Raw genomic sequence first — 18,763 nt, forward strand, 5'->3', positions numbered from 1 at the left:
TTAAGCAGATTAGCGTTTAATTGCGTTTATCGCATTGTTACTTCATCCATTACAAATCGTAAACAAATATAGTGTAACTAACATACATCGATTATCGGGGTCAAAGAGTACAAGTACTAATCAAACAAGAAATGATAGATCTAATTAGCAATCTTTTCTTACTTTGACTTTGACTTCAAAAAGTCGGGTTGTTACATGTTTTTCCATAAAACATAACATATCATTCAAAAATCAAATTTTTCACGAAAATATACTTTTAGATAATTCAAAGGCATATTTTATACAAAAACGTATATTTATCCTTTTAAAGGCGTATTCTTCCCCAAAAACAATATATATAACAGTAAAAGAGGGGTTCTTGTGACACTCACTAAAACACATTTATTCAAAGACATGTTTTATATTGAAACATTTAATTATCCCTTTTAAAGACGTGTTATTCTCTCAAAACAATATATAAAACAATAAAAGATGGGTCTTGTGACACTCACTAAAACACATTTATTCAAAGACACGTTTCATACTAAATTATTTAATTATCCTTTTAAAGACGTGTTCTTCCCCCAAAACATTATATAAAACAATAAAAGAGGGGTTCTTGTGAACCGTTCAGACATCTGCTCGCGAAACAAACAGTCTGAACCATTGAGTGTTGAACCAGTAAGAGGGCTAAACCATTAAGAGCCCCATTAGTAGCTAAACAAACATCCCCTAACTACTAAAAACCTTTCGGAATCTTTGAAAAATTGGGTCTCGGGCGACGGTACGGGTTGACCGGCCCTGCCACCATCTCTGGTTTCGAGGAAAACCCGTCACCCAGTTGAGATCAAAGTCAAACTTGAGACTTGTGACCTTTAGCTCCAGTTGAATGGTTGTAAAAATCCGGACTAGACGCTGATTAATCTTGATTAATTCCAATTAATCACTAATTCTCACCTCACCGCCGAGTAGTGATTACTCCAACACTCCATACCTCATTCGCATTTAAACAAGACTTGATTTGAGTTTTCCAGTTTTGACGTTTGCCACAAGAAGTACTAAAAGTGCAACTAAAATCACAAATCACTGAGAAAGAGAGCTCCCTATTTATATCGATAATTTGTAGGGGGGAGATATTCTCTCTAAAATCATGTCTATTTCAGCGACATCAACAACCTTCAATCCACTCTCCTCACTCTACACCCTTTCCCCAATCACCACCAATCTCCCCCATTCTTCAGTAACTGCTCCCCTGATTTCTGTTTTGTATCGACAGTTTTGATTCATATACTTAATGGGTTTTGTTGTTATTGCAGGTATCCACACCCCCTTTGCGCTATAATGGTGCTCGTCTTCTTGGTTTTGTTCCTCGTGCTGTTTCGTCACAAGACCAAGGTATCATTAAATTAGGCGATTGTAATGTTGTTTATGTGGGAGTTGGAGGTTGTTGATTGGTGGTTTAGTGGATATTGTTGTGTGTAAGTTTGTTTCTAGTGGTTCATACAGAGTCTGAATGGTTAAGACATCTAATCTGAATTGGTACATTTACCTCTTAACGGTTAAGCATTATACAGATGCTTAATGGTTCAGCACTTAATGGTTCAGACCTCTTACTGGTTCAGCACTTAACCATTCAGATGTTGCCAAGCAGCCCCTTAGACTTGTAACATGTTGAATTTGAAGTGGATATAGTGTAGTTTTTTTTTTATGATTGTTAGGGTGTGGACATCTGTTGTAGATTGAAATGTTTTGATGCTACTTATAGAAAGTTTGATCGGATAATTCATAGAGTAACAAAAATGAATATGCAAGTTCTGTTACGAAAACCAGTACCGAAATTAAACCAGTGTTTCAACTGGCGATTGACGGTTAGCAGTTAGGCTTTTGAGAAGTTAGGAAGTTACATTAGTAAGAAAACTATTAGAAACTCTATCAACAGTAACTCAGTTATTGCTGATGTCCAAGTTACTAGTGACACTTGCATTAGTAGTTAGGGGCTGTTTTTTAGGCTCTTAACGGGGCCCTTAATGGTTTAGAGCTCTTACTGGTTCAACACTTAATGGTTCAGATTGTTTGTTTCACAAGCAGATGTCTGAATGGTTCAGACATTTGCCTCGGAACGCTTAAGTATTATATTGCCTCTTAATGGTTCAAACCTCTTACTGGTTCGCACTTAACCATCCAGAAGTTGCCAAACAGCCCCTAACTTACCACTTACAACTAAGTTGTTGCTGGCCACCGTCACCACTGATTGTAAGTGGCAACTTACTACAGTACTGATAATCACGCGACCCCGCCAGGGGCTCTGCCCTTTGGACCCTGCTTGGGTGCTGCCGAACGAGCATCTACACCACACCTCCTAACTTGAATCAATGTTTATTTAAATTTCTTATTTGGTCACTAGTAATCCAGTTATATAATTGTTATCTTGATTTTTTTCTCTTTATATCAGTAAAATGCAGTAATTAGTTGTTTGTACATGAAGCAAATGATATGAGATATTTGGGTTATTGGTTTAATTTACAGGTGTTTTCGATTCTGAATTACATTCTGTACTTCAGTTGGCTACAGGCTCTGAATTGTATGAGGTGGAAAGAATTCTTTTTGGCACCAGGTGTAATCTATTCACCCTTGTCTGTAAGGCAGATAGATTAGAAATTATTTGTGGATATATGTTTATGTTACGATCTGATTTACATTTAGTTATTACTTTTTTGATCGACATCTCCGTACACTAAAACCTCAATAAATGAATGCCTAAAAAGTATCTGTGTAGTGAGGTAGTTATATATCGATAATGGTAACAATTTGGGACCAATGAAGTTTCTCATTTAGCGAATTTATTTATTTATCGAGGTTATGCTGTATATCGTGCTAAAAGTTCCTAATATTGAAATTTAAATCCTGTTCAATCCAGTTACTTTAGTCCATTGTTGAAGTCCATAGCAAAACCTTCCAATGTCGATTATGTGATGATCGAGGAAGACCCGGAAGAGAGAGAGGAGTTTATAAGCATTTTGGAAGCTAGATTCTTCTTCCTTGCAGCCGATGCTCGATCCTCACTGAGGTTAAAAATATGTCACTATTCATGTCTAGTTACCGACAACTCTAAAAGTAGGGAACACAATATAAATATACTTCAACCATGCATTTGGGGTGTTTGGATGTGTGTTTTAACTTATAAGTTGGTTTTTGTGACTTGAAGAACCAGAATCCGATAATCTAATTTTTTTTTTTTTTTTTGAATCCAACTGCTATTTTCATTCCAATCATCAGGGCAAATTACATAAGGATAGCAGGTAGACGAGCAACAAACTACGCTGCCATCCCTTTCTGAATAGAAAACCCTAATCTACTAATCTAATATGATTGCAAATTCAAATTGCAATAATTAGTTTGAAAACATATCCAAACGGCCCCATATCATGACTGCTAATAAAAATTGTCCACCAAACACATCATTTGATTGGATTCATAAAATTTTATCAGGGGTTGGCGGCCAACTTACAGGAATGTTTTGCTTGGTGTGAGAAAAGAATTAAAAATACCCTGTTCAACAAAACTATCAACCGAAGATTTGGAAATAGAGATTTTCCTTCATTTGTTGCAGGAGTACTCAAGGTAAAATATATTAAAAGTATTTAGTTTCTTCATTGTTTCCAAGAGTAAGTTTCATACTTCAAAAGAGTTTAGGATTAGACATGACAATGTAGCACATTGGTGACATGATATGTACAAAAGGAACAAAAAGTCATCTTTTTTACTTTGCTTGCAATTCATAGTTAAAGTTATTTTTAATTTGTTATTGGAATGGTAAATTATAAATACAGGGTTAAGTTATTCTACAAGACTCCTAATTTTAAGAAGTGTAAGAAGGATTTATAGAGTGACAAGTGTCCAATAACCTAAAACCTAAACCCACTACATCACCACCCAAAACCTAAACACCCACCACCACCCAAAAACCTAACCCCCCCCCCCCCCAAAAAAAAAAAAAAAAAAAACCTAAAAAAATCCTAAACACCCACCACCACCCAAAAACCTAAAACCCCCCACCCCCCTCTCGACAAAAAAAAAAAAAAATTGGGGTGGGTGATGGGGGGCTTTAGGTTTTTGGGTGGTGGTGGGTGTTTAGGTTTTTTTTTGTGTAGTGGGTTTTTTTTAGAAGCCTTTGTACCCTTCCTACAATTAGGACCCTTTGTATTTGATCCTAATCCTATAAATACAAGTTTTCTTTTGATATAAGGGGCTAATTGCTAAGTGTTGATTGATTGAAAGTACTAATTGCATTATGTGCAGAAAGACTGAATATTTACCCCTTTTCTAGTTAGGAGTCCACTTTGACCTTACTTGTAGTTATAAGACAGTAAAACAATCCATTATCAATTTGTGTTTTTACATTCCTTCCTTTAAAAAGGCGCGTTGAAGGTGCGAAGTGCTTAGGAAAAAGCATATCAAAACTAGGGTGTGTAGGAGGTTTATATGTAAAAACAACCTATTGGATGAAGAAACTATGAAAGGCTTGCTTGATAAATACAGATTAGGGTAAAAAAGGCACGTCTCATGTAGTTGTGGGTCAAAATTGGTCAAAACTAGGGTGTGTAGGAATATGAAAAAACAACCTATGGGACATAGACGCACGCCTCATGTACGTGATCCTCGTGCCTTGCGCCTTGGCTTTTGGTACCAAAACACCTTGGAGTGTCGCACACTTTTTTTAAACCAAGTTTCTTAAATATTGGAGCCCATTGTTGCATTAGTAAGCATAATTTCACATTTTAAAGGGGAATAAGATATGATTAGTTGCTCACACAGTTCAACTAAAACACTGGATGGCTTTATGCTCACCAAATTTTCTGCATACCAACTGCTTTACTTTTACTATTACTGAAGTTATATTACAGTTTGAACTTTTAACCAAAATACTTTAATAAAAGTTAAGGAGAATAAGTGGTTTGGCTAAAATGTTGAAATGATGCTTGCTCTCATGCAATCCCAAATTGAAAAAGTTTGTATAGGGAAATTTTAACGATGTATCGGGTGACTTCTGAAAATTGTAAAAAAAACTAACCCATCCTTACAGAGAATTACCTGTTTTGACTCGTTACCCAACCCATCCCATCCACACATGTTGCCACCTCTAGCTGGCATGTAAGCATGACTTTTTTTAAAATTACCAATATTTCATTCTTAGTAAATGTTTACAGCGAAGGTTCTGGAAGCTTGAAACGTGGGTCTGATAGTCTGGAAGTTGGATTAAGTCCGTGGAAGGTACAAGCATTTGCTGCTTTAGGACGTGGGGCAGAAGAGTTCATTACAATGGTTCTAAAGGTTTTTCTTACTTCTCAACTGTGATTCTTTTCACTCTTCTCTTTCTGTCACATTTTTCGTTCACCGACCTTTGTTTTTTTGTTTTTGGGCATCTGTAAAATGTTTTCGTTAATTACTTTAGAAGGTCATCGATTTGAGGTTCAAATATACATTTATTTAAAAAATTTAGGTACAGTTTCAAACTCAAGGAATATTTCACAGGCCACTTTAAGAAAGAATACTATGAACTGTTTCGACCAGGCCCAAAATATATCATGAGCTTTAGATGATTGGTTTTGGATGTATATGTTCTTATAATTTATTTTGAGATGACTAATAGGAGGTAAGGCTGTAGGGGTGTTCAGGAGTCGAGCAATTAACAAGCCACTTACACATGCACACACACATCCATGCATGCATACACACATATGAGTTCCTTGAGTTAAAAAATAAGTTCATTGCAAAAAGTATTGAATGACTTAACAAGCGTTGAGCCCGAATCATGGTAAAATATCTGAGCCGTTGCCCTAGCTCAAAGACTATCATAAAATTCAAGCTTGAACCGAGCTCTAGCCGAGCAATTTTCAAACGAGGTGAGTCCCCTGCTACCCGGCTCGGCTCATTAACACCCATAGTTGTCAATAGCGGCTATAGTGACCGCTATAGCGCGCTATGTAGCGAAGCGACCAAGTGTCGCTATTTGGGTCATAGCGACCAATAGCATGAATAGCGACAGTTAAGGTTTTTTTTTTTTTTTTTTTTTTGATGTAAATAGCAATTAGATATAGCTATAAAATAGTTGGATTTATAGGTTTTTGTTAATACATGTAAAATAGCATATATACCAAGGTATTTTGATATAATACACATATAGAAATTTTCAAAATTTATCACTATATATAAAATAGCGGTCGCTATCTGTCGCTATTTGCTATGTAGCATATAGGTCCCTTGTCGCTATTCGCTATTAACAACTATGTTAACACCCCTAGCTTAGTGAGGTAGTGCACCCTCGGGCCACCATGCGTGGCTCCAGCTTTTATTTCTTAATTTTGTGCATATTGAATCTTACATCACGTAGTATAAAATCTGTTTGACCAGAAAGAATGATCAGTTCGGATGTTTATTTGTTTTACCTTTGTGTTCTAGGGTGGAGGGATGTTCACAGTGGGAAGACTATACAATTTGGTAAGATATTACTCGTAAATAAATTTTCATTACGAGTTCCCATCTGAATAAAATCATAATATCAAATATACCCATTTTCAAATAGATATCAAGTAAGTTATCGGGGAAGGTGTTCTTAGAAGCAGCCAACTATCAAATAAAGAAGGAAGTTCTCAAGGAGGTAAACATTTGACTCGATGGCAAGGTGTAATTTGTTTCTTCAACATGAAATTATTTGGGATAACTTCATATATCCCCCTTAAAACTTGCATAATATCATATTTATCGAACAAAAAAAAAATCATAATATCAAATATACCCATTTTCAAATTTATGACATTTGTACCCTTGTGTTTTTGTTTGTTACAAAATTCTATAGTGCTTGATTTTTTTCTGCTAACGTATGTATCATATTCTAATGTTGTATGTTTTCTTAAGGGTGGACGCCTGGCAGCTATTAACTTGGAGTCAAGAGCAGCCTTACTTGCAGCAAAACAAGTGAGTAAATACGATAAGTTATTTTTGTGTTGAAATATATTTAAATCGACACATTTTGCCCCTTCACATTTTTCTAAAACACATCTCATATTGCTAGTATATGTCAATGATATTGTTATTATTGGTTTTCCCTTTGTTTTGGAAACTTTTGGGTTGGCGATGAGTGACTTTGTGTATTACCAACATCGACGTGGTAAAAAGTTAATAATATTAACCGATTTATAGGTAAAGTTAGGTTATATTTTGTCTCGAACAGGTCAAATGGGTTAAGATTTAGCTAAAATGGAAACAGGTCAAACATGATAAAAGTTGGATAATAATTGTAACAAAATAGTTTCTCTAAGCATATATAACACATTAGCTATTTAGTAAAATCAAAAGAAAATTAGGAAATAGAGTTTATAGTCAGCCCAAATCGACCTGATTGTTTTGCATTACACTAAAAGTTATGGTTTTAATCCATATGCGTTTAACCCGTTACCCAACCCGCCTGCTTCACCTGTTTTGCTACCTTTACTTATTAATCAACTTTCAAACCGATCTCTAAGGAGACAATTTTGCAATTCCATCCAGAAACATGAAAAAACATTAATTTATCTAAACATGATTCAAAATATGATAGGGAGTGCGGGGTGCTATGGTTGCTTGTTTATTATCTATACTGTGTGTCATTTGATATTAATTTCTTTTATATTATTTATTTTCTTTAAATAGAGTTGGATGCACATACGGCAACTCTTCTTTATGATCATGATTTATCAAGCTACAAGAAATATTTACTCATAATCTTCTTATGATGATGCTAAACAGGGGCTAAAGGGCGCTGCATCTAGATATCTTGGCGTTCGGAGCATAATGGTGTTACTTGGTCCAATGTATGCACATATCTCCATTACGCTAATAGTTATATTTTTTTTAAATATTTGTTTACACGAATTATAACCTATACTTCATTCTTATAGTTTCTAACTTGAACTATGAACACAAGCCTTAAATGGGCTAAAGACGATTCATTTTTTTTTTGTGTGTGTGTGTGTGGTGGTGGTTTGGGGGGGGGGGGGGGGTAGGTATTATGCATGTGCAAACTCAAAAGTTTTAGCAAAAAAAAAGGCTAAACCATGGTGAGCTACATGTGTACAGGCTATGGGGAACGTTTCTGGCGGACCTTGTTATTCAAATGCTTGGAACTGATTATGCAAGAATCTTGCGTGCAATTTATGCATTCGCACAGGTACCTAATCTTCTCTCACAAACAATATTTTCTGTTCCAGATTACCAAGTTTAAAAGTAGTCATTTTGACCGAATTCCTCTAATTTGCGCGTTAAATTTACCATGAATAGACTGATCTTTGGATGAAAGGGGAAATGCAATAAATAACTATATACTTCATTTCTTATTTGGTCACTTGATTTTGAAAACTGGTTTACTAAAGTCATTCTACCTTTCAAAATTGATTATCTTGTGCGAATGATTATATAACCGTCTCAGAAAGTTTAATGTTTTTTATAAAGGTTTCAAAAGTTGGATGGTTTTTGTAATATTTTTTTAAAAATCAAATGACGATATTAGAAACAGTATGGAAGTGCATTGTTACATTTTGCAATCTGTAGATGATTAGGGCTGCAAACCAACCGAACGGTGTTTGTTTGTTAAGAAATATATGTGTTCACGAACTGTTCATGAACACTTACCGAACAAGATTTTATGTTTGTGTTCGTTTGTTTGTTAAGCAAATGAACTTGTTCGTGTTCGTTTGTGTTTGTTTGTTAATTCTAGGCAACGAAGGAAAACGAACGTTGATGTACACAAATGGGTACAAACTAATGTTCATGAACACAAATGGAAGCGAACAAACGCAAACATAATATATAATACACCGACACTTAGTAAGTATTTTATTTGTCGGAATTTTGAAGTATATAAATAAAATATAAAAACTAAAAACACTAATGAACTATCGAACACAAACGAACACGTTACCGACTGTTCACGAACATAAATGAACGAACGTGGCCTCTGTTCATGTTTGTTCGTTTAACTAAACAAACAAAGGTTCTTGTTCGTGTTTGTTTGTTTAATAAACGAACAAACAAAAACGAACTTCCCGCCGAACAGTTCATGAACTGTTCGCCGAACGTTTGGTTCATTTGCAGCCCTAGATGATGGCAAAAACCTGTCAAGACCGACAAGACGTAAATCAAAAGAGGCAAATCGGCCAGTTCGACATTTATACAGTTTGGAACTGCCAAACTGGCCATGTAAACCGGACTGACCATATACCTTTATTATGTATTCTTTTCATATTTGGATTATGCAGCTAATCCTGTGCACAACATTAATTAACCATCTTTATCATTTTTAAAAATTTTATACAAACTAGATTTTGAATTAAAAAACAGTTAAAACCACCCCAAAAGCCAAACTGAACTGTTTTGGACGGTCCAGCTGACCAACCAACTCGGAGGTTTGGTTTGCTTTGAAACCGCAGTTAGCGGTTCAACCCAGAATTTTCCCATAAAAAACAGCCAAACCGACTGTGAACACCTCTGATTTGAATGCTGCAGACTTATTAGATTACAGGATATTTGAATTCATAAATATGGTTAATTATTCCAACCTTTATGGGCTTAAAATGAATAATTAATTTGATTTAACACTAAAAAAACGTTATTTCTTTTGAATTTATACACTGTTTTCATGTCTCAGATTAGAATCTCACGAACATACAGGCTACCGTCTGATAGCAGCTGAGAATACTAACTTTGTTTAATGGTTGTTTTGTGTACATACATATATGTAGTTTGAGATGCAGACGGCTTACACGCAAAAACATGTATCGACTATTTAGCTTATAATTTGTCGTTATCAAGATCCAGAATCTACTTTTTTTTTTTTTTTTTTTTTTTTTTTTTTTAATTTGTGAATTACAGATCAATGGCTGTTGAATTCAAAATCATTTATGCAGGATCAATCAACACACCTTGAACAGGGGTTTTGATGAAAGCTTCAATCTTCTTGTGGTTTTGAACTTCAACATTGGTAGAAAACTGTGTCATATGAGAGTCTTTAGGAATAGAATACTAGTGGTGGTTAACATGTAAAGAAAATTCTTATATAAAATCGAGTAAATGGGTATTAGTTTTGATATTAAGAACCAAAACATAATCATATAACATTGCGCATGGTTAGTGGTGCGTACGATGGCATTGGTGGTTGTCATAGGAGGGCAGATTGTTGGGAAATGAAGGGAGTGGCTATGACATTGTCGCATGTGGTGTGTTTGTTACTTGGAGTGACAAAAGGCGAAGGAGGATTATCAAAGAAGATGATGTGGCGAGGAATGGATTGGGAGAGAAGGGATAGAGTTGTGTCGAATATAAAGAGATGATAATATGACAATGTGTCTCCCTTGTTCCTATCTTCGGGGTGATTTTCTTTCTTTCTATGTGAGGAGGATAATCAAAGAGGATGATGTGGGGAGGGATGGATGGGGAGAGAAGGGAATATGGAGAGGATGGTTATACAATAATAATGTGTCTCCCTTCTTCCTACCTTCCGGGTACTTTTTGTTCTATATGACGATGAACATGGGCCCATCGTCTTGCGTACGGACTTGGAGCCAAGAACTAGTGCCACAATGGGTGGTCCGTGGTCTCCTGCTCGTGACTTGCCACATCGGTGTCCTTGCCTCAAAAACATCCACATTGTGCATGGTTTAAGAGCTTTTGCGATGCAACATTATTAACCCATTGTTCAATTCTGAAAGTTCCCATAAATTTCTATTTTAACTCTTTAAATATTTTTAGCTATGTTTTATAATAGACTTTTGTTTACTTAGTCCAAAAAAATCCTTATTCATTTTACGTTTTATGTATTATCAGATATCGGTTTTAGTTATTTAACTTAATTTTTAAAAACGTACTTGGTGACTCCACCATTGACCATCATCAACGACCCTCACCACATCCTAGATCACGGTTAGTGTTACACCTACAAATCAAACAAGAGTGACCGATTAGAGCTTGCACACACCTTTCCTCACTCCCAAAAAAATATTCACTCGATTTCTAAATATTGACATGCCACTTGTTATCCTTTCGTGTGTCACTCGGGTGTTGCTAAGTTTAGCCTTATCTGAAACGCATACATGAGCGTCCTCAATAGGTTTTCTCCCACCACCAGTGTGCAACCATCAATCAACTTTGGATAGTAATTTTATCATGCCAAACTACCAGACGCTTGAATACCATTTGTTACGAATTCATCATGCAAGCGTTGTGTGGCATCCTTCATTCCGCGAACATTCTATGAGTCATTGGTTTCGTCCTACCTTGCAATCACTGTGGAATTGCGCTAACTGGGGTACACACAAATGCTAACACTTGTCGGCTTGTAGCACACATTTTCCTTTATCGCTCCCAAAAGATGTGCAATTCTAGGGCACACCTTTCCTTGAGCGTTCAAGTACAGTTTAAGTAGTCTCGATCTCCAAACATTTTTGGGATTTGCCGATGAGAAAGGTAGGGAGACAACTAAGGTCGTGTCTCAAAAGGAGTACAAAAACCAATAAGGAACAAGAAAGCAACATCCACGAGTATGCAATGTTATCACTGTGATGGACCCGCAATTGTCCAAACAAACCGTGCTTGCAAGAAATCAGGACCTTAAATACGTTCGACCATAGACAAACAATAAAACTCATAACACAACACATTCTAAATGTGATGGGCACCCGGAATGTCAATCCAATGCAACTCGATTTCAATTTCACCAGATTCAACATTCCGCAATCTAAGAAGCATGTTTTGAACGATCTGACCATCTTTCCACATCACACAACTTTCTTCAGAGAGGCAGTTTGATCTCGACGGCTCAATCCGCTTTATAATAGTGCCATCTGGAACCGTTTCAGTATCTAGATGCATCTTAAGTGCCTCCAGAAATGGTTGGATGTCAAAATCTGCATCCCCCATTTCATCGTCCCTGGTAAACGTGTCATGATCAAACACCAACTGCAACATATATATATCAAGAAATGGTAAATGAGTCAGGTTGGGTCAATAAGGTAATTTTTGACAGTTTTAACGAGTTGGGATGGGTTGACATGGACCGAACTTTGTCCAAAATTTTCAATTTATTTAAAAACAAATTAGTGTTAATTATGACAAAAAGTATCATATAATTTAAACAATAATCTATTTTTTCTAATAATATAATTTAGGACGTTTTAAGTATTAACTTTGACCCGTATCTTTCTAATCAATATTCTGACTTTGCCTGTTTGACCACTTATAGATAAAACATAACTTCGATCGACCTATTTATAAGATTTATTATTATTTTTATCTTAAAGAAGTGCTAGGTTTGTCAATATCATTTTGAACAAATGTTATGAACAATTTAAGATGTAAACATTAATAAAAGGTTTTATTTTCGAGTGTCGGATACTTACCAATTCAATTGGAAGATCGGGATCTTCGATGGAAAGAGTCAAGTCTTGATCCCACACTGGGTTGAGGTCTCCATAGATAATGTGAGTCTTCAGCCTCTACATCAAATAAACCAAAAAAAGTATAAAGATAGTAAAAATAAACTAACAAACATACATACATACATACAGGCAAGTTCTAATCACTTTCATTACTTAAGCCAAACAAAATGCCAAAAATCATTACAAATCTTGTTTTTTTTTTCTTTTTGAATGGCAAAGAAACGTTTTATACACCTATGTCTAGTGAAATTCAAAACCACAAGTTGTGTGACCTATCACTAGCATAGTTGTCGATAGCTAATAGCTACAAATAGCGACAAGACACCTATAGGCTACGTAGCGAATAGCGACAAATAGCGACGGCTACCGATTACACTAGAAAAAGAATTTTGAAAATTTTTATATGCATATTACATCAAAATACCCTTGTATATATGCTATTTTACATGTATATTTAACAAAAACCTATAAATCCAGCTATTTTATAGCTCTATCTAATTGCTATTTACATAAAAAAAAACAAGCGCTAACTTCGCTATTTATCGCTATGACCCATATAGCGACACTACGTCGCATGGCTACATAGCGTGCTATAGCGGTCGCTATAGCCGCTGTTAACAACTATAATCACTAGGTCAAAGGCCTATTGGTATCACAAGCTATTTTAAAAGGAAACTATTATGCTAAAAGATAAAGACTGCCAACTAAAGGTCTAAAACATGCTTAATTCTTGTAAGACCAAAATCAATTATGATAACGATAAGCAGATGTAACATCCATGCCCTCACACCAACCAATATTATCCACTTTATTCACAAAGAGCTCACGGATTTGTTTCTTATCACTAAGTGGAAACTTCCTAGAGGTGACCCATCCAGGGTTACTCCACCCTTGGTCTTAATAAGCACGAGGTGCTTCGCTCGAGACATTCAAGTCCTGGTAGCCGAAACATGAGGCTCAAGGCGAGAGCTTTACACACGTGAAGTGTTGCTCTATGTACAACCAAATAAGCTTTATACACAGCTAGAAGTGCCGTCTCTCTCATCCTTATTACATATCAATATTTTGATCAAGTAAACCAAATATAACTCTTCATCCCTTTCGTTATTTTTTTACATATGAGCCTCCTACCCTAATTTTGACCAATTTTGATCCACATGTGCATGGGGCGTCACCTCAACGTGCGCTTCTTAAAACCAAGGCTCCCCCCAAACACAATTAGTTGCGTAGTTCTCTTCCCTTCCACAACTCACTCAATGCACTGAAAACGCGTAGTATTTGAGACAAAACATTCCTTAGAGCACCGCCATCGGAGGTGTTTGAGATTAATCAAATGCCCACGTTGATAACTAATTTGGACAACCCCCATTTAACCACTCATTTATTAATTTCCGAACGACATTTCATCCGGGTCTTCAAACGCAACAAACGATGGATTTTGGACCCCACTCACATCTCTCTGTCTCTCTCTCTCTCACACACACACACACACACACACATATATATATATATATATATATATATAGGACAAAGATCCGTTAGGAACCACCCCTTATTGCGAGAACCGCGAGAACCAGTGTGAACACAAACAGTAATTCCTAAAAAAATCTAAAAAACACCCAAAAATTTTTTTTTATTTTTTTACTATTTTTTTTGAAAAAATCGCTATATTTTGTTAATAAAAAAAATAAAAAAAAATTTAAAAAAAAAAAAAAAATTTCGAGTAACAGTTATCCATGCACATGTGCATATGTGTCGTTTCTTTGTCAAATTCTGTAATTCATTACAAATAATAGTCAATTGCACTTTCATTTACACTACTACGTGTAATACACTATCTTTTACATTACCAATGTTAGAAATGCACATGTGCATCTATATGTATCAACAGGAAATAAGGTGTTTTGGTACACTACTTTCTCTTTCATCTATCATTCCATCCATAATACACAAGCATGCACATGTGCATTTCTGTCATTTCTTTGACAAATTCCGTAATTCATTACATATATTAGACAATTGCACTTTCATTTACACTACCATATGTAATACACTACTTTTTACATTACCAATATTAGAAATGCACATGTGCATTATATGTATCAACATGAAATAAGGTGTTTTGGTACACCACTTTGAATACACTTTCCCTTTCATCTATCATACCATCCATAATACACTACCATTACCTCCTACCATCCATAATACAATACCATTACCCCCTACCATCCATAATACAATACCATTAACAATATTTTCACTTTATTACATGTATGTAAACACCATTTATACCATCCAATCAACATATTACATAAAAAATTGACAACTATAACCAAACCATCAACCACTAGATATAACTAACCAAAAAACATGTATATGGGTCTACTTCTCCATTCAAAATCACAAACTTTTTGTATCAAAACACGTTATATCATGGTTATACCTAATTATGCACATGTGCATTTTGAATATTGGTAATGTAAAAAGTAGTGTATTACTAATGGTATTGTAAATTAAAGTGCAATTGTCTATTCCTGATAATGTATTACCGAATTTGTTGAAGTAATGATACATATGCACATGTGCATATGTAACTGTTACTCAAAAAAAAAAGTTTTTTTTTTTTTTTTTTTTTTTTTTTTTTTTTTTTTTTTATGGAACGAAATATAGCGATTTTTTGTTAAAAAATATTAAAAAAAATAAAAAAAAGTTTTTGAGTGCTTTTTTGATTTTTTTTTAGTCTCGCGGTTCTCGCAATAAGGGTGGTTCTCGCATGAACCTTACCCTATATATATATATATATATATATATATATATATATATATATATATATATATATATATAATATGTCAATAATAGAATGATGTTTGGAAAAGGATGTGGTGTTGGATATAGAATGGATGTTTGAAAATTAGTCTCACATGACAACTAACTAACGTGGTATATAAAATTGTCTAGCGTTGTGGATGCTCTTTTGACCTTCATGTAAAAATGCAGGATTTGGCCAAGTATATAACAGTACCATGTCAAATAGTTGAACCCTAATTTGATCATAACACACAATGGTTTAAAAGAATATATATATAATTATACACCAAATCTTTCAACTACAAAAATGGAGTGACTGACTCACAATGGCACACACACATCACTACTCCAATTGGCATCTAGGGCTTTAAAATCAATTCACATTTCTCCATCAGATAATGAAATTGAAAATGAGGGATTACCTGTTCGCCCATTTTGAAAACGCAATAGGGATCGCTGGATCGAAAATCACGAATGACAAGATTTATGCCTCTTTTAACCTTGATTTTAAGAAGACCTAACAAATTGTCCAAAGTGTCCATTTCACGACAGCCCAAAACCTGTAATTCAAATCGATCTCTCCTAAAAACCAACCGCCCATACGATTACAAGAAGAAATCAAAATATCTTTCTTTCTTTGTTAATCAAATGGAATGAAATGTAGGGTTTATATTTTCTGGAATTCGGGTATACTTTGGGGATTGGGTGGATATGCATTTTGCCTCCGATTTGCCTGTCGTTGGTTCAATCTTTGGGTTTCATTTGAGCAATCGTTAATTAGTTAAACAATTACATAAATTATCTTCAAGTTCTCATTATTACAAATAAGACCCCTAGACTCTTATGTACATAACAATACTCTTTCATTATTAAGGATCCTTGACCTCACGCTCAAACTCTCTATGTAATTGTAATTAGCTTTCTCCCAAATGTCTGCATGTCCACTTCAAAAGGGGCGTTTAGTTCTTTGCTTGCCAGCAAACTTTTTCGTATGGTTTCCGAAGAAACACGGAACTAATTTTAGGGTTAATTAGTTTGGTTTATATTTCAATCATGAGGGTTAATCTCCTTAATCTTTCCTGAGCTCCAATGTGATCCGTTCTTCCTGCAAAACAGCAACACCGTTAGCTCGTTAAAAGGGGAATATGGGTTTCCCTCTTAACCAGACTCCGGCGTGAGAATAAGTAACTGCTTTGAGGAAATAAGTGTGTGTTAAGAGTGAGAGTCGAGAGAATAAGATCCTTTAACCTGTGCATGAAGGTCTCTATTTATAGCCGGAGAGTTGTAAGAGCAGATGGGTTGATGGGCCTTGGGCCAGAAGGCGACAACAAGGAATATCCTCCTTGTCTCACTGGTGTCGACCGTTAATGTTTTCTAGAAGCTATTCGGTGCTGGCGCACCTTGATTGGAGCCACGTGTCCGAGTTGTCGGCCTTGTTGTCCTTCTGCCATCAGCAGGTAAATGGAGATCATGGGGCAGTTGTCGCCGCCCCGTGATTGGTGCCACGTAGGCGTCGTTGTGTACTCTCTTTCCTCTGCACGTCAGACGATCGTGGAGCACGATAGAGCACAACCTGGTGGACGTTGATTGGCCCATTCTTCTGCCACTTGTACCTTTTGTACTCTCTGAAGTGGCACTGCGCCGTAACTCCTGCGCGACCCTTGTTATGCACGTAACTAGCCTGCGCCAGGTTGTAGGAGATGAAGGCTCTTATTCAGAACACTAAGTGTGAAACTAATGTTATCTCTTGCTTGGACCTCGCGCAAGGGCTCAGCTTTGCTTAAGCAGCCCGCGCGAGGTCTATAGAATGATCAGTTTAACTGAGTAAGGAGTATGGTCCAGCGCGCTGTGACAACTGTCAAAAATCCAGGTATCTGTACAATTAAATAATCTTGATTAGTGCCTAATGACTGTGCTGAAATTACAATTAACTGCATTCTGATTACTGCCATACACAAACATGTGCATCATACATTGTTAAATGTCATACCAATATTGCATGAAAGCTATATTTCCTCAAATGATGCATTGAGTACAGTTAGCACAGTTATCTGATAAATCAGGAATGTGCTGACAGAGTTCAGTACATAAACAGACAGTGTTTTGAGACCCAGTATGGGCCAAAGACTAAGTACTACACTAGTATAGAGTGTAGGAAAGTAAGGACCCCAAAACTGCTTTTCTAAGGGATAGTTTAAGTGCCGGAAAGTGCCACAAAAGTGTCACTAAAGGGTACATAAAGCACACTACACTGGAAGCATTGTTTTAACATTTCCAAGCTAGTTATGATCCCCGAACCTCATAACACCTCCTAAAAATATCTACTAACTAAATCACACAACTAACACTTGAATTTAAACTAGTATGTAACTAAATGGTTAGAAGCTAAGCTAGAACCCCCCTACCTGTGGAATCGGCCAACATGGCCCCCACAAAAAGATTTTCTTTGAATTAAAAATTGGATCATGTTGGCTCTTTAATGACATAATATCCATTGGAAAACACTTGAACTTGGTTATAAGAAGAGTATGGGAGATCAAGACCCTCATAACTTACACACTCAAAAACACACTCTATCTCTCCCTCTCTTCTCCCCTCTCGGCCGAACACCCACACCTCCACCATCATCCATCCAATCTCATATATTACAAGCTCATACAAAGATGTTAGAGATCCTACAAGGAAGCTTGGTGGCTTTGGAACTTCAAGGACCTCTCTTATTTGCTTTTATACACTCATTTTCTTCACTTGATTCATCCCTAGCCTTGAGCTAGTGGTAAGATCCTTGTACACTCCATTTTACTTCTATTTTAGTAGGTTAAAAGATGTTACAAGTAACTAATCTTGAAGAACACTAAAGATCATGAGAAGTAAAGATGAACATAAGCTTAAAATGTGAAGTAATCTTGATCGGTATAAGTTGTTATGCTTGTTGATCTTTGATTGTTTGTAGAGATGATGTTAATCATCATAAGGTCTTTTTAAAACATGATTAAAAACATAATTTAGCAAGATGTGAAAGTAGAAAATGTTGTAGGCTGATGGAACATCCACACTTAAAGCATGAACTTGAAGGAAAATAATGTTTTCTTGAAAAACCATGATTAAAGTAAGTTGTTGATCATATGGATCTAAATATTGATAAATGGTATTTCAAAGAAACCAAGTTAAAAAATAAGTTTTGTTAAAACTTGGTTCTTACATGAACAAACACTATTTTTGGTGGTTAAACAAGTGTAGAAACACTTGTGTAACAAGAAAATTTCATAAAGAAACATTTTTTGTAAAACATGATTACAAGTTGTAAACATCTAAGTCTTTCAAGAATGACTTTCTTAAATAAACAACCACACTTTAGAGGATAACTAAACTCACTAAACACACTACCAAGTTACTACAAATTTTCATAACTTTCAAGTTCATGAACTGGTAGATTAAGCATGATTCTGGCAAAATTAGTAAGTATAAGTTGTTTAGAGTTGATTGTAAATTGATTGTGATGATTTTAC

The 18,763-nt window shown here is 35.6% G+C and overlaps 2 protein-coding genes across 3 annotated transcripts; one reads left to right on the top strand and one right to left on the bottom strand.

Moving 5' to 3' along the window:
• The first annotated feature begins 957 nt into the window (after window positions 1-957).
• Window positions 958-10,053, top strand: LOC110943510. Of its 2 annotated transcripts, none has more exons than XM_022185260.2 (12): window positions 958-1,219; window positions 1,296-1,374; window positions 2,506-2,593; window positions 2,897-3,046; window positions 3,469-3,600; window positions 5,187-5,310; window positions 6,439-6,477; window positions 6,563-6,637; window positions 6,895-6,954; window positions 7,765-7,829; window positions 8,095-8,185; window positions 9,921-10,053. In XM_022185260.2, exons 1-12 carry the CDS (start codon window positions 1,130-1,132, stop codon window positions 9,951-9,953), a joined length of 1,026 nt encoding a protein of 341 aa, XP_022040952.1. In that variant the 5' UTR covers window positions 958-1,129; the 3' UTR covers window positions 9,954-10,053. The 2 variants fall into 2 exon arrangements, with proteins under 2 accessions (XP_022040952.1, XP_022040948.1); XM_022185256.2 differs by lacking the exon at window positions 9,921-10,053 and adding an exon at window positions 9,662-9,845.
• A 1,414-nt stretch (window positions 10,054-11,467) lies between these two features.
• Window positions 11,468-16,017, bottom strand: LOC110943503 (protein C2-DOMAIN ABA-RELATED 3). The gene is made up of 3 exons (XM_022185250.2): window positions 15,677-16,017; window positions 12,408-12,503; window positions 11,468-11,967 (listed from the first exon to the last, which is right to left on the bottom strand). Exons 1-3 carry the CDS (start codon window positions 15,794-15,796, stop codon window positions 11,671-11,673), a joined length of 513 nt encoding a protein of 170 aa, XP_022040942.1. The 5' UTR covers window positions 15,797-16,017; the 3' UTR covers window positions 11,468-11,670.
• Between the last annotated feature and the right edge of the window lie 2,746 nt (window positions 16,018-18,763).

Source organism: Helianthus annuus, chromosome 14 (assembly GCF_002127325.2).
Source record: "Helianthus annuus cultivar XRQ/B chromosome 14, HanXRQr2.0-SUNRISE, whole genome shotgun sequence".
Lineage (NCBI taxonomy): Eukaryota > Viridiplantae > Streptophyta > Magnoliopsida > Asterales > Asteraceae > Helianthus > Helianthus annuus.

Excerpts from the sequence above, each read along its gene's own strand:
- LOC110943510 (XM_022185256.2), top strand. The coding sequence starts at position 1,130 with ATGTCTATTTCAGCGACATCAACAACCTTCAATCCACTCTCCTCACTC. Across the intron at positions 2,594-2,896 it reads AGAATTCTTTTTGGCACCAG|TTACTTTAGTCCATTGTTGA; the intron begins GTGTAATCTATT and ends TGTTCAATCCAG. Across the intron at positions 6,955-7,764 it reads CCTTACTTGCAGCAAAACAA|GGGCTAAAGGGCGCTGCATC; the intron begins GTGAGTAAATAC and ends GATGCTAAACAG.
- LOC110943503 (XM_022185250.2), bottom strand. The coding sequence starts at position 15,796 with ATGGACACTTTGGACAATTTGTTAGGTCTTCTTAAAATCAAGGTTAAA. Across the intron at positions 12,504-15,676 it reads TTTTCAAAATGGGCGAACAG|AGGCTGAAGACTCACATTAT; the intron begins GTAATCCCTCAT and ends TATTTGATGTAG. Across the intron at positions 11,968-12,407 it reads CCGATCTTCCAATTGAATTG|TTGGTGTTTGATCATGACAC; the intron begins GTAAGTATCCGA and ends TATATGTTGCAG.